Here is a 23762-nt window from a genome sequence, read left to right as displayed (position 1 = left end):
ACCTTGGAGTCAGAGCCCAGTTTAGTTGTCATCTACGTTCGGTCGTGTTGTTTTTATTGCGTCAAGTGCGTCATGAGAGTGCGTACGCGTGTATCGTCGTCCACGCAAAGAAATTAGTATATCGGTCCTCGCTGCTTTCTCGTGCGATCGTTGAATAAAATGCGCTTTGAAAATGTTGCAAGAGGAAGCTCTGTACAAGAGCACATCTCCACGGTAAGTGGCCGAAATAGAGAATGGCTTTTTAGCTAGTGAATCTTACTCGCAGTTGTCGCGCCCGTCTTCTCTTATTCTCACGACTGTTTCTCTTTCGTTCGAACCCATGCATGGTTTCTAAAAATAACGCAGCGTCGTTCAAGGAGTATACTGTCCTGTCGTCTAAGCGTTGCTAATTATAGTCCTTTAAAGACACTCGGAAGAAATGACATTCTACGAGTAACTGATAAACAGTTAGCTAAAGACTTCGTTCGAAGTAATAAGATTTCAAGGTGTAGGTTGTTCGAAGATTTGACACTATTATCGATTGTCTTTTTTTCCTCTTTGCGTAACGATGTCGTAATAGCGAGTGTTTTGTTGTAACAATGAGGATTTACGATGAAATAAAAACTTTAAGAATCGTGCACGTTGTACCAGTGAAAACATTGTCACATGCTCCAAAAGGATATGTTATGTAAAGATTCCTGTCCTTGGAAGTTGCATACATTTAAAAAAAATAACGCGAGATTGACGGGATCGTTTTTATAAATTTAACAATTCCAGAAAATTTGATACTTCCTAAATATATTGTTACCATGTTAATTTATATCGTAGTTAATATATTTTTAATAATAAATAATATTAATATTTAAAAATGTGTTGTTTTCATCATTATCTATATTTGTTAATACAACTGTCGTTTTTGCGTTATTTGCTGTTATATCCATAATTATTGCAGGAAGGGCGATGAAATTCAAAAACTCAATTTTATACAAACATTACCAAGCCTCTTAGCCACAGACTCAGAATCATGTATAACACGCGTGATACCAAAAGTGCAGCAGTCACTGGCTACAGCATCCACGGAATTCCATATTGCAGCTTCAACAACATTCAAAACGATCCTAGAGCAGAAACTTGTGAACCATAATGTCTTCAGTCGAACATTCCTTCAAAGTATCTTAGATTCCCTTGAAAAGCGTGATCCAGGTAAAGAAATTTTGTTCACTCTTGTACAACTAGAGTTGCTAGTTAAACCTATATCAACAGTTTCATGCATTTGGTATTATTCCATGTAACTAAACATGTATATATGTACATTTAAAGTTATCTGTCATGCATGGCTGGAGACCTTACTGGATGTGATAGAGTTACTGCCGGTAGAAGTCATAAGAAAGCAGGTTTGTATAGGTGATCTTAGAAATTGATATTCAGAAAACTTTGTCATTTAGAAGGGCAAATGTATTGTAATTTTTGTAGCACATATGCAACCTTACAATATGATTATCGTAGATTGGTAATTAGGTTGATTTATTTTCTGTTAGTTGGTTACCTGGCATTAGACTAAGCATCAAGTACTCTATCAAAACTCATATGTTGCAAAGAGATGCTATGTATTTAACATAGCCTTAATTATACAAATATTTTTTGAAACTTGAACATACTCAAATATAATAATTAACATCATCATCAAATGTAATAATTATCATCATGGATGATAATAGAAATAAAATTATACAGATTCTGCCATTGACTGTAAGCAAAGGGCAATTGTCACAACCTATCCACTCCAGGATAATATGCAGCAAGATATTAGGAAAGATTTGTACAAGATTTGAATCTGCTCTGTGAGTATGTTTCATCTTATCAAAATCTAATATTTTTGTTATCGAGGGTATCAACTTTTAAACACTATATTCTTAAATGACAGATTAAACATACAGAAATTGAATAGTATGCAACATATGCCAAAAGACAATTTGTTCTCAATAAAGTCATTAAATAAGTATACGTATTGAAATTGTTGTCAGGATACAGAAGGAAGTTCTACCAATGGTACACTCCCTCTGTCAGGATGTAAATAGTGAAGTACGAGCTAGTATCTGCTTGCAGCTACGTTTTGTTGCCGAAGGCCTTGGTGCTGAGTCTGTAAAATCTGCTTTGCTACCATCTTTCGTAGAATTAGCAAGTGATGAAGAAAGCAATGTAAGATGCGCCTCTGTACAAACAATAGCGTATTTGCTACCTCATCTTCAGGAAGGTATGCTTAATGACTAGTTGTGCATCATAAGCATTCCAAGATTTTTGTAGTAAAATATGTCTCGATTAATTTTTGGACGCGAGTTTTTTAAGAACGCGATGCAACGTAGTTATAATTATTTACAGATACAATAAAAACTACCATAGTGCCACTTGTTAAGAAATTATGTGAAAATACACAATCTGTACAGTCAGACGATAACGTGATATGCGTCATTGCCCAAGAATTTGGAAAAATTGTACTCGGCCTAGAAAGTAAGATCTCTTGTGAATTTAAATTTTACTTTCACGATCGCAATGAATTGATGTACGATTGATATTTTAGCATGCTTATTACCTACGGAAAAAACATGGTTCTTAAAATATTTTCAACAACTTGCACAAATGGGTATTGTTTTAATGAAAAAAGAATCTAAGCCTCATCTTCCATTTGTAAGTGTGTACGAATACGATATAGACTCTGATAAAATCGAATGTGTTTTATAATGAAGTTTCTCCATAAATTTACACCTTTCTAGATGAATATTAATTTTGACGAAGATGAAAAATATGTAGAATGCAGAAGATGTTGCGCGTTTAATTTGCCAGCAATGTTCATCTTTGTATCAAATTCCGTGGATGATACAGATGCATTACTTCTTACATTCACTGCATTGGCGAGTGATCACTATTATTTGGTTCGAAGAACTGTAGCGTGTGGAATCCATGAAGTGAGACTTTTTTGATTGGAATATGAAATTGGGATGTATGACTTTTTACTAGCAATCATAATTTACCATGCAGGTGGCCAAGGTGTTAGGTCCAAAAAGTGGACGGATAAAAACAGATCTAATAAAATTATTGAAAGATAACTCTGAAGAAGTTTTACAAGGTTTAATTCCTCATATAGGATTAACGCTTGATTGCCTGGCTGAAAGTCAAATTATTGGAGTAGATAAAATGGTTCGTATGCGTTTTTTATAATTGGACATTTTCGAAATATATTTGCTCTATTTATATTAATTTGTTTGTCGACTGCAGGATTCCACTGTTATGGAAATTGGTAGAGCTCTATTGAAATGTGAGTCGGAAATAGCAGCTACACATAATTGGAGATTAGTGTCTTCGATGCATTCACAACTTGAGATATTGCCTAAATACTTCCCAAGTGATTTTATATATTCGTATTTTGTGCCAATGGCCTTTTTTAGAATATTACACGCTGTAAGTTTTAAAAATACTCGTGTTTCGTTTTTAACCAAAATATATGACACAATCAAATTTCAATACTCTTTTTAACTTGCAGAGGCCAATACCCGTTCGACTCTCCGCAGGAACTCTATATCTTTTCCTTTTACGTTATAACATGAAACCAATGCAAAGGGTAGAACTTCGTAGCAAATTGTATTCAGATTTGGCTAGTAATCCGAATTGTTACGTGAGAATGATGTTTGTTCGTATGATGATAGAGGCTTTGGAAATTTTCTCTTCTGCATATTTCAAGGAACATTTTTTTACTGTTTTATTGAACTTGGCAGAAGATCCTGTAGCTAACATAAGAATGAAAGTAATTTCTCTGTTGCCTCAATTAAAAAGTATGCTGCGGATGCCGGCCGATAAAAAATTATTAACTTTGTTAGAATCGACTATAACGCATTTAATAAATAGCGAAAAGGATAGAGATGTACTAGCCGAGCTGTCATCCGTTATAAAAAAATTGGATGATATATCGCTTAAATACGAAGGTCGAGCTGTAAGTAATATTCAGTATAATTTACTTTCATTGTTAGCGAATTGTGTTTGCATAAAATACTTTGTTTCAGACATCTGGAGCAGTTTCAAAACAGGGCACTGAAGACATTAGAAAGTTAGAGGAAGAGAAGAGATTATCAGGAATGGCAAATGGGAAATCTCCAGGCGGAGGTGCTACAATAAAGAAAGGTACGCGAGGGTGAATTTCCATAATTATAGCAATTCTTATTACTTACGGATTGAATATTTGGAATACTGTAATTGTAGGGGGGTGGCGACATGTGACTGCCGATTCCTCATCAAAAACGATGTAAGTTATACTTTATAATTTGAACGTCTAATGATTTTCCTATGAAATTTTGAACTAATTTATTCCGTTCTTTTTGTCCAGGCCGCAAACATCATCGAAAGGTAAATATTCGCTTTCGTTACGACCGATTAAACGTAAAATATTTTTCACAACAATGATTAAAATTAGTAATATTCATTACAGATAGCATAGGCTCACCTCGCCAATCAAGCGACGGATCAAAAGCGAGGTACATAAATTACATATCTACTTATTCCTCGCATATACAAATAAAACTAACTTTAATTTTAAGCATGATGCTAACGTCTAATATAATAGTAATATTCGAGAATAGAAGAGATAGATTTTTTAGAACCGATGAAAAAGTAGAGTTAAATCTCACTATCTTTCTTAGTTTACTAACAATATCATGCAAAACCTAATATCAAATTCTGCATGCTTTGCATCTAACAGAATTCAACTAACACATCCTTGGGAAAGAATAGGGCATACCAACTCAAATATTAGTACAACCCATACTAACTTTGACAATGGATCATGCAGTGATTATCTAATGCAAAAGGCTCAGCAGAGTCGATCGAAATTAGCATTGCCATTTATATTGTGGCCGGAAACATGCGAATGCGACTATGCGGAAGAATACGCTTTCCATTCTTGTCCCTCGTCCGATTACGCCAGGTCTGTCTTTTTGGCGATCATGAGAGAGAACCGGCGAAGATCGCAACAAAATTTCCTACTAACCCGAGATTATGCCCGCGAGTTTTCCACTAACATTGCCAGCAAGGACACTGCCACTGTAAGAACGCTTGCAGCTCACTATAACTCTTGTTGGCCTTGTAGCTCTATGCCGGAGATACCGGTAATGCTGTCGGATGACGAATTCCTGGTGGATGCTGGTATCAGGATACCGGTGCAGTTCTCTCAAAGCACCTCTAAGATACCGCATCTGCAAGATTCCATGTTTGGTAAGAGAAGAACTTCGTTCAACGTGAATCATGCTCGGCCTACCAGTATGAATTTCGACAAGGGAAAGCCTAAGAGAAACTCTTCCGTTGAATACGAAGATTGCATGAAACGAAGAACGAATGTCGATCAGTCGGACGATGTCAGAACTTCTATCGATTGCGAGGACGGATTGAGACTGGTAAAAGAAAATCAACAGCTGGGTAAGAAGGATCCTGTATACGTTGGCCCTTTGATGAGATCTAGATTTGGATTCGGTGTGAATCAGGAGAGAACGATGGACGACAAAATGAAACGACGAAATTCGTTAATAATGGATAAGGACAAGCCGAAGGTTGTGCAGTCAAAGTGCACGTTGGACAGGACTAAAAGGAACTCCGCCAATTTCGACAAGGGAAAGCCCAAGAGAAATCTCTCCGCCGAATGCGAGGATGGTATAAAACGGAGAACCAATGGAACTAATCAAGCGAAAGGTATAAGATTACGATCGATCGATTACGAGGATGGTTTGAGTTTAGTGAAGGAGAATCAACAGCTCGACAAGAAGGATCCATTATATCTCGGGCCTCTGATGAGATCTAGGTTCGGGTTCAGCGTAAATCAGGATAGGTCGATGGACGATAAGATGAAACGCCGGAACTCACTGATAATGGATAAAGACAAGCCCAAGATCATACAGTCAAAGTGTATGCTGGACAGGACTAAACGACACTCTGCGAATTTTAGTTTAAAGATGCTGGATACGAAAGAGACTAAGCCTATCTTGAAGGCTCAGCATAGCTTAGACGTGACCGACTATACACCTTCGGAACGTTTAAGCCGGGCTCTAAGACGATATTCGACCTTAGACGTGAATCATAATCAGGGACATAGTAAAATACCCTTAAGAAATTTTGTACGTCGTAGTAGAACCGCACCAGCTACCAGGGCTTCCAGCCCCGTAGGTTCGCAATTAAGGTACGAGGAGATCGACAAGCTGTGCCGAAAGTTCGAGGAGTACCAATTGTATTAGTGTAATTACACGGAACGCATTTAAGGTATCGAGAAATTAAAATCTCCGTGTAAAAGGAGAGGGGGAAGAAAAAAGAAAATAACTGTATGTGCTGGTTCGCATATTATAATTGCAAACATGTTGTGCGTCGGAAAGATAGAAAGTTTCGCGGGATACCTTTTATTTTATGCATTTTGATCTTTTAGAAAATCTGAAGTTCACAAAGTCTACGTTTTCTTTAACGAAATAACGACGTATTTAGAAACTGTTACGAGATTGTCTCGACTAGGTTCGTTTCGTCCGTAGTTGACGATCGTTTCTTTTAAAAGGCCTTGTACATTTCCCACTTTTTATTAACGAGTTTAACGATGAATTTTTCTATTCGTGTGCAAGTGGTAAAAAGCGTTTATTACCGTTAACGCGTGCTTTACACAAGATAGTTTTTTTAGTTATTTTATCTTGTCCAAAGTATTTCCATGTTAAATTATAAAAGAAAACATTTATCTTTCGATATATCGTTTGGAAAGATGCATCGCGTGTTTTAGCGTTTGTACAAGTTGTACGGACACGCATGCTTGAGTTGGAAGACTGTTTTATTAGACGATGCCGTATCGCAGTTCGTAAGAGTAAAAAATAAGACTATTTTGCACTTTAATTTTATAGCTGCATATCTAATACGTATTGCTCTATCAAAGTTTACTCGCTAATCGAATATATTCTAATAGATTATTACATTTAGGAAACTATACAAAAGAGATAACGAAAGATAGAGTTTAATTATCTTAGTAGCCAATTGTAGGTCTAGTCTTGAATAGCTATAAAAAGCAGCTCTCGTTTTCCAACGTCCGTGAAATGGCGTTTTTTAAACGTTAGATACGATTTTTATATTTCGCTTTTTTCCCCGTCATCGTTATCTTCCTTTCAACGAATTCATTTAACGAAGGTAGATAGTTTTTACTAGGACCTTTTACCGCAATTTTTATGACCTTTTTTAATATAGCATGAATTCACAGAGAACCAGCTTGGTACAGTATACGTAGATGCGCGTATGTATTATACGTTATTTGTAACAGACAGCGTTATATTAATTTAATCGTTTTCCATTATTGTATCGCGTTGCGTAGAGATCGTTGTATACCAGTTATCGTAATTTTCGATTTATTTACAAACAACGACACGAATGGTTAATTTTTATTCGAAGAAGGAGGAGTGAACTGACGAGAAACGAAAAAAAAAAACAAAATCTTTTTGAGCGCAACTTTAGGGATTCTCGATTCCCCGATTCCCTCTAAACACGTTGAACGATTATAATTATCCTCTTATATAGCGGACTGGAGTTACTGTTGTGTCTTAAAACGAGAAATATCTACGAAAATATCATACAGTCTTACAGAGAAAAATCACGCATATATTAATATATATTATATATATATGTATATAGACTGACCAAGACAATTTAGCGAATGTCTAATTAATAAAGTAGCACCGAGAGAGGGAAGAAAAGTTAATAAATTTATCGTGGAACGAAATAACGACAAGAGGTGTACAGGTGTACAGCATAGGAAGGGCACGTGTAATATCTTCGCAGAATATTTTCATTGAGCTTTTAATAAATGTATTTTGGGATGAAGGATGAAAAAAATTGAAATGAAGGATAATAAGACGCTTCGAAGCCAAAGATGTTATCTAAACGATACGATTAAGTATCAACGTACAAACCCTTAAAGGCATTATGTACTTGTATCATGTACATATACTATGTAAGCTTCACAGTGCAAGTGCCATTGAATAGATGCTGGAGACTTCAACGCCTGAAAAGAGGGTGACCGTACCGTCGAACGATGAAACTTGGAAAAATAACGCCCAAAATACATGTATCGTGCAACTAATACGATATTCACGTCCGATATTTAATATCACAGTCTCGATACGTTGCTCGAATAAAGGAAGATTACAGTAGTTATGTAGTAGACTTATATAAAAATATTGTTCAAGAATCGAGGCATCGACTAATTCTTCTTATACGTATTAATAACTGGTTCGTTAGGCTCGATGCTTGTCCGTCTAGTTTCGACCTCTCATCATCTTTCGTTCGTTTCTCCGATCCTATTTCCGAGGATAACAACTCGATTTTATATAGAACGTTTTTGAATAATCGCTAGTCAATCCGTTTTTCGCGAGATTCGCCTGTATAGCAGTTAATCGTTATTTGATTTTACCGTCGATTTTACGAGCAGGATGATATAGTCTTTTTTCTTGTACAAGCTACCGAACATCGAGAATAGATCACGCTCTTTACGCTTAGGGACTAGAAAGAGACGCAATTTACCGATCGATTGTTGCCGCGTAACGATATTAATTATTTTGTTATAATTGTAAGATCGTACGGCTACCGACTTATATATGTATAATAACATAGCGAAGCTTGTTGTATTATTTTTATAGGAAACTTTAGGGTAGCGTCAGCCGTACGATTTCGCGAGTCTAATGACAAACACGGATCCGATGATACTCGTATCTATCGAGTACAGACATTATTTCTCGATAGAAATTTCTATCGTTCTACGACGCGTTGAATTTATAGAAAGAGCGCGCGTGTGTGTGTGTGTGTGCGTGTGTGTTTCGCATAATCGTACGGTTGTTGGTTAACCATGCGATGAAAAGAAAAAACTTCTTTTTTATAGGAAATCTTAGAATATACTATATATATACTATATATATATATATATACACACACGCTAAGTATACATGATTTAACAAAAATTGAACAAATTGTTAAATGTGCAACTATAGGATCAGCCGTAGCGCGGGGAGGCGCAGTTTGAAGAAAAGCAAGTGAAAGTAGAAAACGAAGAAGGGCATGTTTACTCGGGCATGTTTAGAAGGATAACTAGGAAAATGCAGGGAGAAAGTAAAGTTTCTCGAATGTCGAATTTTCGCCAAGAAATAATCGCTTAAAATGCTGCTCCTTATTTTTGTACAGATCTCTTACCGTGTACGTTAATATTAACTTTTGTGCCAGAAAGTAAAAGAAAAAAAAAAAATACGCAGTATATTATATATAAGAAGTACACACACTCGTGCTACGCTCGTTTTACGTAATTGTTATCTAACGTATTCGTTTCTTTGTATACGTAGAGGAAAAGGATAGAAAAAAAAGAGGGAGAAGAAATGAGAAAGAAAGAGACGAGCGCTTTTATCGCTGACACTGTTATATATATATATATTATACATATTGTTACGTATATCGCGTACGTAAACGTCGTAAATCGAGAATACTCTCGAGAGATAGAATTTTTTCGACCCTGGATAAACGTCGGTCGTCGACCGTGTTAAAAAACGAATAACAGCGTGGTGATTATCGAACGAAAAAGAAAGAAAGAAAAGAAGCACGTCGTGCGTCAATTGAATTTATCGCGTTAGAAACTGTTAGGGAAAAAAGAGATCGAACGCTATGGCCTGCGTGTTTCTTTCGGGAAGGAGTAATCTGTGATGACAAACAAAAAAATAAAGTAACATAAAATAAAGATACATATTTAAACGCGAGAACAAAGAGGAAACAAATAAATAACGCGAAGAATCGTTCACGTCGCGCATGATGAACGATGAAATTCGTCGAACGATATTTTTATTACTCGTAACTGCTCCCGTAAAGAATAAGGAATGTTACAAACAGAGAGAAGTGTATTTTTGTGAGGTATACCTGTAAGAAACAAAACAAAAATCTAGTTAAATGTGAAGAGACTAAAGAACAACGCGATCGTAGATTATATTGGCTCTGTCGATATTATACATCTGTTTTAATATACGTTACGAACAATAAATCGAACTTTTTTTGTTACACAACCCGTCTCTTAACGATCTTATCGCCTGATAATTTGTTTCCCATAAAAGAAACAGGGAGAAGGAGAAGTAAACGGAGAATTTCTTTTTAATCTCTTTATTTCTTCTACTTTCTTAATAAATCAGTGACTCGAGTCGCTACAAACTGTGTATGAGTTCCTTTTATAATTTACTTACGAAATACGTAATAATGAATTTTTTTTTCCTTTTTTTTTTTTACTTCGATCACCCTCGCTCATTCACACGCACCCGCTTACCTTGATTATAAAAAACTTCGAAAAAGATAAATCGATCGGAAATTTCCATTCGCCGTTCGATGGAATGCGTTTTAAACGTGTGATTATGGCCCGGTACGTAAGCTCCCGTCGCTTTAGCGTTTCGTTCGCTCTTTTTACTTTTAATCCGTCGAATTCATCGTCGCGCCTTTAAACGCGCCGATGTTTACGCTATAATAATGAGGATTTCGAAAATAAACGCGGCATTTATGTATATTAAATATTTTCTCGAGATTCTCGACAACAAACACCTTCCATCCCGCAATTGTAAAATACCATCTTTCCATTCTATATATTTTCCTCTTCTAATTCGTAGAACTCTTTCAGGGGAGGGGGGGGGGAGTAGAACTTAAACACACTGTCGAAGGACGATTTCTCGCGATTGGCTTTATATAAATTTTCTCTATTTCTCTGAACGATATCTTCGCTTAAAACGAGGATCGTTCTTTCGAATCCTTTGTAGTACATTCGAACAGTCCGAACTGAATATTTTCTTTCGTTTTATGTCGAGAACGGATTGTCAAAGTAAACGGATTCCGATCTGCTCATTTTTCTTTTCTCTCCTTCTGTCGGTACTCATGCAATGTATGCCCTTATCGTCTAGTGGAATTCACGCATTCCCCTTTCCGATTCTTTCACGTAAGTACACATCTATCGCCTTAACGCGTGCCATTTTAAGGTTATAAATAATAGCTGAATAAAGATGGCACGGTATTCATCACATGCGAATCGTTTACGCGGAACCAGCTCGCTTGGAATGACTCGCGTGCAACCAACGTGTTACTTCTTTCGTTATATCTATAGCGTTCTTTCATTTGCACACGATCATCGTCCGTCTGATCAGCAGACTGTCTGCGGCAGAAGTATGTACAGGAGACTTCGTGACTCGATGCTATCGGTCTCGTCGAAATAGCCCTCGCATTCTTGCGCTTAACGTCTTTTCTTTTCTTTACCTGGCACACGGAGACGGTTGGATCGCACGCGTAAAGCTGCTCAAAACGATTAAGAAGGAAAGCAGCGTATTTAAATCGAGTATCGTGTAGATAGATTACAAATCGAAGATGAATATTTTATTGAGAATCTCGTCGAATGATAGCTGATCGAGTATTTTTCTAATTAGTCGGGACAGCGTAAATAATTGTTGTTCGTATTGCGTATTCTACGTAATTACAATAGAGTTGTATTTTTCCAACGTTAAAAAATCAAGTTCGAACAAAGTAAAAAAAGATTTGCCATCGTAATTTCACGTTAGCCATTTTCGTCAAACATCAAAGATCTGTGTTCGTTTGCAAAATTGAATGTAAGATCGAGATATACAAATTCGAGAATCACGGTAGAGTTATAACAAGCTTCTTCTAACTTTCTTGGTACTGTCGAAGGTACGACCATGAATCATCCAACCAGAGATCGTATACTCGAAATATAAGAAGGATGTACCTTAAGAATGTACTTTAAGAAGCAAACAGCCATTAGCAGTTCGTCGAACTGAAATATCCTTTTATCGGTGGCTCGACGATATCGCAGAAGAAACGAGGACGCGTTAAGTAAGAATCGAAGAGCGTAGGAAGACGCAGCGCGTTTCCCTCGATTGCACTTCCCCCATTTTTACCTGTAATTACTACGATCGCGTGCAATCGAGAATACTTTCGAGTCGAGTCGGTAGCATCGACGACCACGAGGAACGGATTGCTTATGTATCTGTGTTCGCGTGTACGTACAAATGATTCGCGATTGGTTTCTTTCCTTGAAAACCGATCGCGACACCATTGCACACACATTTAGAAAAAAAGACAGATTTAAATTCACACGGAGAGAAGAAATATCGCCAGTCTGTCTGTCTCTCTTCTTACCTTTTTGGTTTTGTCTCTGACGCTCGTACGCTATAATATCTCTGTGTGTACGTGTGTCTCTGTTTGTATACATGTGTATATATGTGTACGCGCGGTAAAGCGTTTCAGATTGCTCGTATCGCATAAATAATCCCTGACGACGACAATACGAACCGCTCGCGGTTCTCCCGCCATTAAATCTCTTTCTCTCTTTGTTTCTCGCGAACCAATTATTCCATCGTTGAACGTGCAATTACACGAAGCGGCATTGTCACGCGCGAGCAAAATCAATCGAAACGCGTTAATGGTTACCGAAGACGATCTCAGCGCATTTCGTCACGCTAGATAGATATCTCTCAATCTCCTCTCGAGCCGTTCCATTCTCTTCTTTCTGTATATTATCTCGTATATACATTAAGTAAAAGTCGTGCCTCATCTTCTCTAGCGGCGATTCTCTCGGATCACAAAATAAAGAAACCTTGGTTACGCTAATGCCACACACCGATTATATGTACAGAAATTATAAACAGAGCATATATAATATACATATATATATATATATATATATATATATGTATGTATATATATATGTATTATATATATTATATATAATACCCTCGAAAAACGTTACTCACTATTCGTGATCAATAATATCGTTAGTAAATTCTTAGATATGGTTGTTCGAGGCTCGAAGGCTGGCACGCGTCTTCACGACTTCCAGCAATTCCTCGTCATCTCGTCTCAAGCTCGTTCGAATGCCTGGAGGGATCGTGTTTTTTCTAGAGCGTATCAGAGTGTATCGAACACGTTGTATGGCAACGTGCAAGAAACTCGAGTTGATTATTCTTCTGCGTTCATCGTACTTTTCGGATTGATCCTTTGTTGACTAGAAGCTATTTGTTAGCATTTGTAATTACACGATACGATTCGATTTTTGTACGTTGCAATCGAATATTTTTCTAAAAATGGAATGATAAAGAAGAAAAAACGATTCAATTGGCGATTTGGTCGCTCGAATAATGAGCCCCTTCCGTACAATGGAGCGCGTGCTCAGCCTTCGACCTGTCCGCGATAGTCCCTTTTACAGTAAAAATATATTATCGCTACGATAGTACTTAACTTTGACTAGCATGTGTTCGTAGAACCGATTCCCAATTCTTACGCCGCCACGTAGAATCGATAATAGCGATCACGTTAAACCGTACACTCTCGTCGAGACGTTTCATTTTTCGATCGCTTCGAAACTCGTTCTTTTCGGTTGGGAATCATCGGATGCAACGTATAATAGAGTCGCGTAATAAATCCGTGGACGCACTCTCGTCACGCATCTCTATTATTCCTTTTGATATTATACAATATTTACTGGAAAATCGTGGGGTACAATGTCAGCTTGTATCTTAAAGATTATACCTTTTCTCGACGTTACGTTCTAACAACTTCCTCCGGGTTTCTACGACCCTCGCGAGAGAAATATAAAGGTCGATCGATTTAATTCTACGTTCGGATAATCTTGACATTTTAATAATATTCGTACGATTCTTGCTCGACAAGCATCCTTCGTGCCGTGTTCTATAAATCATTCGTATGGAGAATACGAGTTTCTCGTAATGTAATTAAGCATATGAAATTCGGACAGCTTGGACAGAGCAGAGCGGCTTGGTACCTGTTAAATTTGCCAAGCACGACAAGTGTCTAACCTTATTTTTGTTTCTCCGTATTTTTCTTTTCTTTTGCGTTTACGTCTCGCCATATCTACGATATTATAGAAGACACAGACACAAGTTCGATGCACGGAATGCAGAGTAGAAAATAAAAGGGAGAGAAGAGTCTCCCTGATTAAAAATGGTTAATCGGAAAATGGCGCTTGAAGGGAGCCACACGCGTGAACAAAAAATGATATATAAATCTAGCTTCTTTAGATATTTCCTACGATTTAATCACACAGCAACTATTATTTCATTCTTCTCTCTTTTCCTTTTTTTTTTTTTCATTCAGTCTTGTGATTAATACTACTTTAATACTTTTACAATTCGTTATAAAGTCAACTGTAAGTATATAATTCTTTATACATAATCGCTCTGTGTGCGAAACAGCCTTTAGAGCTAGTTGCTCGTGGCTGGTTTCGCTTCGGATCCTTACAAAAAACCGCGGCGTGATAAAAAGGACAAGCGTGGCATTGCTACAGCGATAGTTGCGATTGCTCTAATAGAAAAAAGTAAAAAAGGTTAGACCAGAACATAACCTCGAAAAATCATCGACGGACGTAGTAATGTTAGAGAGTTATTACAATTTATCGTATATTACAAATTCTGTTCCGACTCGATGAAAACAATTCCTTGAGTGTTGGAGAGGGGCGACGGGGGTGGGAATACAATCTATATTGTCGTTGAATCATGATTCCCGGTTAACTTTACATTGTTCAATGAACCTCTAATACGCATGGTAAACCCACGTTACCGTTGATCTTTTTGATTCTGAATACTGATTTGATTATCCACTCCGCGGAGCGTAACATGTACATGAAACAGAGAATAATCCGCTTTAATATATTTCAATTGCGAAAACACTCGATATCGATTCTTTCATTACTCTCTCTCTCTCTCTCTCTCTTTCTCTCTTTTCTTTCTTTTCATTCTTAATGGCCATATAACTCCTAGCATTTCTATTATTGCGTTCAGTATCACTGCATTGCATAATATCAATATCGACCAGCCCGACCAGCGCGTTCCAAAACTCGATTATCCTCGGTGCAAGATTCTATTAACAATCGCGTAACCTTGCGCGCGTATCTATGTTTTATTTCTCTTTTTTATTGCTTTTCATGCGCGATTTCGACATAAGCAAGAAAAATTGTATGCCATGAAAAAATTCGCAATTACAACTCGCGCATATATAATCAATCTTTTTCTTTTTTGTTAATGGCAATCAAAAGAAAGTTCGAAGCCGTGCAGACGTAAAATAGGCCTAACTAGTTCGATTTCCCTTCGATACGTCGTACTAGCTCCCTCGCTTAATCGTCTACGATATACTTTTATTATCAAAAAGATCCTGCACCGTTGAAGTAAAAATAAATATTCTTCGTTTCTTTTTTTTTTTTCTTTTTGTCGCTTTTTTTCGTAAAGAATTCCATAGACATATACGTTCTTCGCGCATACGAAACGACATAGATATATCTTAAGTACGAATAAAAAATATCTTAAGTACGTTTGCTACTATTACGAATAAAAAATGAGAAGAGAAATATAATATTGCAATTATGATTCTAAGAACTAATTCGTTGCGTAGATCTACGTAAATCTAGTAGGAAAATCATATGAAATCGAATGTACATGAATGTGTAAAAATGGGAACGTATTACGACGAGAATGATTACGAATAAAAATGTCTGCCCATGAACCATTAAAATGTTCAATAAAAATAATTCGAGTTTTATATCAGTTCGCGTATCCTTAGGACTTATTTAAATCTTGTTTATAATCTATACATAGTGCCATCTTTGATTGCCCAGAGACTACGATATCCACCATATAAATCTCGTTAAAAAGAAGACCATTTCACGGCTATATAAATGTTATCTTAAGCCTTTAGAAAATAACTAGTAAAGATTTGAAAACCCTGTGAACGCTATGCAACTGACTACTTTCATTGCATTTTCTTTTCTTTCTTCCTCTCCATCTGCTTTATCTTTTTGTTGTATATTTTAGAATGTAAATTGATGGTATCGCGTTAATCAGTATAAACACAGAATGCGTTGATTGCAATCCTCTGGTTTAACCGCTTTACAATACCCTATATAGAAGTATACTCATATAAAATAAAACATATCCAAAAAACGATATACTCATATAAAGTATACAATGCACACATTTGTTTTTATCCTAGGGCAGGATTCTTACTATACAAACTATTACAGTTTCTTATTGAGCATATTTTAGAAATTGTTTGAGTCGTTGTAGGAAGTATTTCAATTGTATATTGACTTCATTTCGACTATACGCTAGAACCTAGATTCTCTTACGAAAACTCCCCTCTGTTAGGTTCTTTTTGATTGTGCGGGTTCGCTTTGTAAGAAGACATTATCATAAAAAGACGTAAAGAACGCAGAAAGATAACCGTTCTGAATAAATTCCTTACTATGATTCTTGAACCTTGGACCACTGGAAGATGATATCCTCGTTCTTCCCGGTTTAACGAAATGCACCTTTCATACCGTGTGCTGCTTCGAAGAGCGTTAATGGTCAGTTACTAGATACCTGCGTATAGTGTAAACAGTCACGATGCCCCGATTATAATTTCTACCATGAATACTCTTACTGGTTTTGTTTGGAATTCCTAGGAACTTCAAGTTTTCCGCTCTCTTGCCAAACAGTGTTGCTATGTTCAAGCTTCCTGTAAAAAGAATAAAACAATAAGCATAAATTATTAACAGAGAGTTAGCGTAATCGTAATGCAACAATTCCGTTAATCATTCTACTCACATCGGGAAACAAAAAGTGTTCACGAGTAGGTTGTGGCTGTTCAAAGGGAGAGCTACTCATGTATCCAGGCGAAGGGGACTCGCTTTTCTCAAGCACCGGGGTAATATTCGCGTAATTGGCGGATGGCGTCGTCAACGTTCTTCCTTGCTCAACAAGAATACTTCTGTCAATCTTGTAATACTCTTTCCCGCTGCGAGGACGAAGCGTCGTTGCCACTGCTCTGCCACCCAGTCTACAAAAAACCGAGTAAAAGACTGAGCATTCATCTTCTCTTCTTAATGACCTCTTCTACGCTTGGTCGGTGTTTCTTCGCTAGAGGGCGAAGAAGCTCTAAGAAAACGTAACAATTACATTCTCTACACGAGTACCTTACCTCAGACTGTCTGGCGTATCGGATGACGAGTGGGACGACAACGACAGTGTCTCGATGTAGTCGGACATATCGGATGTACCGCTGCTTGTGCTTCGCGAGTCGATATAAGGAGCATTGGACACTTCCCCTGGACTATTGAATCCTTTCGTGGCCTTAGGTAAACACGTGGGAATATCGGCTTCCGCTGAAGAGGATTTTGTAGGAATCTTAATCTTTTGAAATTGAAACGACAACTCTCGAAGCGGATCGCTGGACTTGGATTTCCTTGGTAGGCTGCTGTGATAACACGTAGGCGGTGGACTCTTCCTATAAACTGACAACACGTTTTGCTTTCTCGCCGACGTCGATGGGGTCAATGACAATTCGAACTCGACAAATTCCGCTGTTCTGTGACTAAGAGATCCCGTAGAAACGCCTGAGTCGTTGCTACTAGAAGAGTCTCTATTGTGACCGGTCTTGGATGGAACGGAAGAGGAGCGTCGAATTTTTATGAATGACGGCTGAGGTGAGGTTATCGATATCTGCCCGCTATCTTGATTTATCTTGACTTCTGAGTTAACGCACGGAGAATGAGTCTCCCCTCTAACCAGGGAAGCTTTGTCCGCTTCGCTGGAACATTTGTGAATGGTCAACGTCGATGGGAACGTATGATTCTCATCGTCCAAATAGTGCGCAGATTCCGCAGAGTAAGATCGTTTTCTCAACAATAGACCAATGTTCCCGTTGGATTCTGTTCCGCTATTTCCCTCCAGGTAACGGCGTCTAAGGTACGGACTAGACAACATCGCCGAACCTGGAACGCGAAATTCAGAATCGGATCTCTTTTTCCCTCCCTCGCTTAACGCGGAACCTGATAACGCAGGGTTACTCGAGCTCTTTATACCGCTACAAATTCTCGACAAAATCTCCTTTGAACAAGCATTGTGCGCTGGCTGCATCGGTAGGTATCCAGAGAACGGTTTCTTTGGTGTTTGCTTTTCGAGATCCATGACTAAGTAATCGTTCTCTCGGTCCTTAACGTGGCCACATTTCTGGCATATCTTGGACGAATCTTCTGTGGGCGGTTCAGATGTCTCGTCCTTAATTTGATTGGAAAACTTCTCAATTTCCTCCTGTGAAATTCCACTTTTTGCTAAAAGATCTTTGCTGTTTTCATAGTGTTCGAGAGATTGGGTAAAGTCTATGTTCGCGTAATTCGTTTGTTTAGACTCAGGTTGCGTGTCGATAACAGGCTCGACGTTCTCGTAATTGTTTGTTCTATTCTCTGGGCATTCGCAATTGTCTTTGTTCTTGTCTTCGTCGTTCTCCGACTTCTCCGACTTCTTCGGCCGTTTCGCCGTCGCGTAAATCGCGATCTCCCCGCTTGCGTTCACAACAGGCATCTTACCTTCTCCAGAAAGTTTCACGGGATGTACGGCAACACCGGTTGGTTCAATTCCTGCTCCACGTCTGCAGTACGGCAATACAAAACCAGCCCAACTCATCATGTTTTGGCAGGGACAACCCGAGGATCTGGGAGATTGAACGGTGAGTTTAGCCGGACAACCACATTGTTGTAATACCACAGCTTGAGGCGCCTGTGGCGTATCGTAATTAGGATAGGTTTTTGGCAGTGCTAGACATTCTTTAATTTTCCTTGGCGTGTCGTAATACTGATCCGGTTGGGAACTTTGTTCTAACAGCATATGATGGCCCAAGATTGTTTTGGGTACGTCGTAATTCTCGTAAGGACCAGCAGCAGCGGTTGCATTTCGTACAACCAGCTGCTGCTTGCTACGCGAGTGCACGCAGACTTGTTCGTTTGGCAAGGGCATAGGAGGTTTCTTAACCTTCTTCGTGGCAGTGTTTTGGGACGGTTTCGGAGGTCTCGGTGGCAGTGCGCTAGGGCTTGGCGACACGCGATGAACGCTCGTTTGTTGTTGCGAGCTCTTTGAATTTTGCGAGCAGTGACATTCCATCTGCTGTGAACTGGAATAGTCACTGTCGTGGCTGCTACTACTGTACGAGGATAACGATAACCGATCGAGCGTACGTGGCTGTAGATGGCAACCAAAATTATTCATCGTTCCTGCTGGACTGCCTATACTGCTTGCTCCGGTCGTGGTGGCTAAAGTCGACGATTTGGATACAGTTCCTAGCTTGCTGATACAGCTAGCGCATCTCTCGAGAGCGGATGTTCCTTGACGAGTAAGAGAACAGCTGCGCCATTCGCCTGGCTGATCGGTCAATTCCGACACGGAGACTGTGTCTCTGCTACTGTAATCCCTGTCGAGCTCTGTTTGTTGCCTACTCTCAGTGGACGACCAATAGGGGGAGCTTTCGTTCTTGCAGCTGTCGCACTGCTCTTCATATGTGGACGAGTAAATAGCCGAGGGGAAAAAATCGCTGGCCCTTGTTTCCGATCGAGAGAACTGACGACGCGGGCTCTCCTGCGCTATCTGTTCTCTGCTAACCGGTCGTTTTTTGGTCAGTTTCCCCTCTGCCGCTAATTGCAGCATCTTCACGATATCTTCTCCTTGATCCGTTATCAGCACGTGGAGACCTTCTCCTCGTCCGCATCTCGAACCACCCTCGAAGCAGAATCGTCCTTCTACCACGCCATATCGTCGAAGATGCGCAATTTCCCAAATACCGACTAATCTGGGAGGTATGCCGACGGTGATGCAAAAACGACGATCTTGAATGTGTAAATGTGCTGGTCCATTTGTGAGCTTTGCTTTCGATGGAACCGTGGAGATCAGTATCAGAAACTGCTGATCTGTGGGAGTAAAATAAATATCGTGTTAGGTCGTGAATTTTCAATTGCTGATTTTTTTAAGTAATTTTTTTTTTTATTTTTGAAGCCCATACCTTCGCCCAAGTTGTTCGAGATTTTCACTTGCCATTGTATCAATCGTTCTCTAGTGTCGAAAGCCAGAACAACCGTCACGTCTTGGCATATTATAGCTATAGTATTGGATTCCTTGTCAAGAGTGAAACCACTCTCTACGCCGAGAAAATGTTGCAAACTTAATGAAGCTTTCGTTTGACCTTGCTTATATCGATCCTTGCTATCTCCGTAAAGTTGTAAATGAAGACAATCTACAAAGGAGTATAACGTTTTCTAAACAACGTGCATTGTTTGAAATATGCAAACGGTCGAAGACTTTTTAATGAAAAATTTCTTTAACGAGTACTTTTTATCGAAGATCTTTCGAACGAAATGTGTCAACGACACTTCACACGCTAACTGACGAGCACAACATGCTATTAATATAGTTATACAGACGTAGAAACGCACTAAATTCATTCTGAGACCCTTCTATGTACTTTTAACTAATTCTCCCTAAAGAAAATTTATGAGGTACTGGTGTCCCTAAGTTTTAAAATATCCTCGAGTTACTAGGGTCAGGTATTAATGGTTATTGCCAGAAGCAAAGCTCTTCTTGGAAATTTTTTGTTTCTCCAGCTAGTCAATCCATAACAGATGTGCCAGCTGCCACCCTTGGACAGAATCAGAGGGAGAGATTCTTTATGCTGATAACAAGTAAGGAAATTCTTTCAGGAGATATGATTAGGAATGTGGTAGGAAATAGAATTGGCATTGCTTTTTAGGGCCAGTTTGCAACATCTGGCATTCCCTTGTTCCTTGTAGCTCAAACATTATTATTTTCTTATCAGCATTGATAAGATTAAAGGGATTCATTCTTATGGTGCACAAGAATGATTCATTGTGAGGAATGCACAGATGTTATATAAAAAGGGAAGTGCTTTCATCTTTGACACCAAGAACAGAGATATGTGCTATAAAATATCCAACACTTCCTGTCTACTATCTACAGTTGATTTCTCATATTTTATGTTAGTGATAATATCTTATACTTCTGTAGGTGACATAAAAGGCAAAGTGATTTCTTATCAAGTATACTCCTTAATTGTACAAATAAAAATGAAGTCCATTAAAAGAATATAAAAACACATTTTTACCTGCAACTGGTGACAACTTCCTCATGACACACCATCTTGATTTCCACTGTAATGCAACAGACAATTTTGAATAACTCAATACAGACATAATTGCTTTATTAAATTGATATCATTTGATACAGTGTCGACAAACATGACTAGTAATCATATGCATGAATATCATATATTAGTATGCTACATGTTTGCATAGACTTATTATGCAGGGAAACATATACATATGTAATACACATTTGCCTGAATCTATTCAGACCCCTGTACCCCTGTGATAAAAATAAAAGAGTTTCCTACCCTTTCTCATCTGAATGATTTCTTTGATGCCCCAATGTAAATAAAAGAAAATGAGCTAGCTTTTTATGGCTTTGTGGCTCTTCATTTCTTTCACATTAAATACTTCCTTAAGCCTTCAACAAACTACTTAAAAGTTGTAATGTTCATTGAAATCACATCAGGATACCTTAATTTGACTTCTTGCCCATGACAAATAAACTTCACCATTGTACTTAAATTTCAATGGGCATAAAGAAATAAATATTTGATACTAACACAGGCTCATTGAAACATTCAAGTTTTCAATTACTACATGAAGCATGGCTGCTAATTAATATTTAACTATATAGAAAAAGTTTTAATTGAATGTATAAAATTATAAATTTTTTTACAACATAATTTTCAACATATTACTACAATTTATGGTGTATGTTCACAAGAGAGACAAAATTTAATCACATTTTAGTTGAATTCTGACTTTCATATTTTTCATTGATTCAATGAATGCTTATACATATACACCTTATATGCGATGTATATATGTATATATAACTGTTTGCCGAGCGCGTTAGCGCAAGATCCTTACATCATTATATAATTTTTTTTATTGAAACTGTACCGTACTCAAGTGACTTTGGAATAATTAAACATGAACGTGAGTTTGCTTTGAATTATGATCTATCAGAGCGGAGCATCGTTAAATTTCTTCGCGAAGATATGAACGAGCATCGTGTAATATTACATTACACAGATTTGTGAGATAAATTAAACCATGTTATTTTAACGAATATTGAATTAAGCAATTATTCTGCTGATATTAATTAGATACCTCGATGGTAAATGAAAAAAAGATAAGTGTTTAAGAAAAAATTCGAACGAAAGTACTTACCTTTTTGCCGTCGCGAAATTTGACGTTTCCCTCGATAATACAATTGTTATCCACCATTGTAGAAGGCCGCTACTACCGCACTGCTTTTAGGTGCTTTTCTCATCACTATATGAAAGCATTCCGTTTACTTAACGCTGCATACTGAGACACTATGGAACACCTTGGAACACCATGAACAACAATGCTTCCCGACACACGTTTTTCTTTTTTGCTCACTGAACAACAATGACAATTCTCGTTTACGAATCACGCGGCAAAATCCATACTCCGCACCGACAGCACCGAGCATCCATCTTGACAATCTTGACTTGCTGCGTGCACTACTGCGGTCCTGCTCCCTTTCGAAACCGTATTCTGCACATTATCCATTCCCCTGCACTTTGGTCCAGTGGCGTAGCATCTACGTTTTTTACTTCGACAAACTTTCTTCGCAAGCGCCGCTGGAATCAATGGGTACCGTTTACAACAGCAGGCGCACGCCACTCTCGCGCTAACAATTCGAATTCTCTACAGAAAACTGAATTTAAAAAATTAAAAGTTCACATACTATTTCCTATTCCTTATGTTATTTCGACATAAATTTGTAAGCTTTCGCAAACGATGGTCCATTTATATATTATGTATATCATACTTCATGATGTACTGAATTTTCATTAGTAAAAGAAATTAATTAAGAAGGTGAATTCGTGAACTTTTGTGATTATGTCTTCCGAATTAATTCCACAACGTTCTCCCTACATTTCTTTTAACCTACGAAATACATATATAAAGATCTACAAATTCTATTCAACAGTTCGAAGCAGCAGCTATAATAATAATAATTAATTTCTCATAAATTACATTCGAAACTTGGATAAAAATTATAGTAGTTGAAAGTGCAAACTTTGAAATACATGTGCTTAGAATGTAAATTGATCTCATCTATCTGCAAAAGTTAAAATCAAATTGTTGCACTTAATGTAATTTGGTTTTCTTTCTTCTAACAGGTAAAACATCGGAAATACAGAAGATGAATAAATATATACAAGGATAATTTTTAAACAACTACTAAATTATAGATAGAAGTTTTTTTAATCATAGATGAGTAGAGAGAACGCCGATTTAATGTTTAAAAAGTCAGCCGAAAAGTGCGAACAAACAGTAAGGACCTCTAGCGACCAACGCTCGAACTATACGTACATTTCCTCGATAGTGCTTTTGATGGGAGAAACATGTGTATGTACGTTAAGAGTAGAAATGTCTCGTACCGACAATCTGAAAGATAAGGGCGGAAAAACATAAAAATTGCGTTTCTTTGTAATGATTACAGAAATAACAATAATAATATCAAGAGCAGTCAGCAATAACCAACAACCACCACTAGCAACCAGCAGCAACCAGCTTGTTGGAAATAATTATACGGTATAATGAAAACTAAGACTATTTATTGCCAGATAATTATATAAAATGTGTTTAGAAAGGGTTTCAATAAACCAAAGTAGTTTAACAGCATTTCACTTTTTATTTATCCGTTCTCTAACCATTTCCACAAAAAAAAAAATTAAACGAGAAATTCAAATAGAAATAGCATAAAAAAGATCGCAAAACAGCTTTCGAAAGTTCTGAGAAGTAACAT

At 37.7% G+C, this 23762-nt stretch overlaps 2 protein-coding genes across 6 annotated transcripts; one reads left to right on the top strand and one right to left on the bottom strand.

Annotated features, from left to right (window-relative positions):
• Positions 1–9: 9 nt before the first annotated feature.
• On the top strand, positions 10–10073 carry LOC100649406 (serine/threonine-protein phosphatase 4 regulatory subunit 4). 5 transcript variants are annotated; one of them, XM_012320712.3, is made up of 16 exons: positions 10–213; positions 932–1182; positions 1300–1373; positions 1714–1820; positions 2004–2233; positions 2359–2487; positions 2558–2664; positions 2751–2942; positions 3016–3174; positions 3253–3435; positions 3518–3964; positions 4035–4152; positions 4231–4273; positions 4355–4374; positions 4457–4502; positions 4727–10073. In XM_012320712.3, exons 1-16 carry the CDS (start codon positions 173–175, stop codon positions 6246–6248), a joined length of 3669 nt encoding a protein of 1222 aa, XP_012176102.1. In that variant the 5' UTR covers positions 10–172; the 3' UTR covers positions 6249–10073. The 5 variants fall into 5 exon arrangements, with proteins under 5 accessions (XP_012176102.1, XP_048270618.1, XP_048270617.1 ...); XM_048414660.1 differs by having other exon boundaries at positions 12–213; positions 5114–10073; XM_048414662.1 differs by lacking the exons at positions 10–213; positions 1300–1373 and having other exon boundaries at positions 1063–1182.
• On the bottom strand, positions 9538–22589 carry LOC100649528. Its single transcript, XM_003394216.4, has 6 exons — positions 22148–22589; positions 20992–21037; positions 19876–20106; positions 17026–19783; positions 16653–16884; positions 9538–16563 (listed from the first exon to the last, which is right to left on the bottom strand). Exons 1-6 carry the CDS (start codon positions 22202–22204, stop codon positions 16555–16557), a joined length of 3333 nt encoding a protein of 1110 aa, XP_003394264.2. The 5' UTR covers positions 22205–22589; the 3' UTR covers positions 9538–16554.
• Between the last annotated feature and the right edge of the window lie 1173 nt (positions 22590–23762).

This window comes from Bombus terrestris, chromosome 3, assembly GCF_910591885.1.
Source record: "Bombus terrestris chromosome 3, iyBomTerr1.2, whole genome shotgun sequence".
Classification (NCBI taxonomy): domain Eukaryota; kingdom Metazoa; phylum Arthropoda; class Insecta; order Hymenoptera; family Apidae; genus Bombus; species Bombus terrestris.
This window is presented reverse-complemented; position numbering and strand designations above follow the sequence as displayed.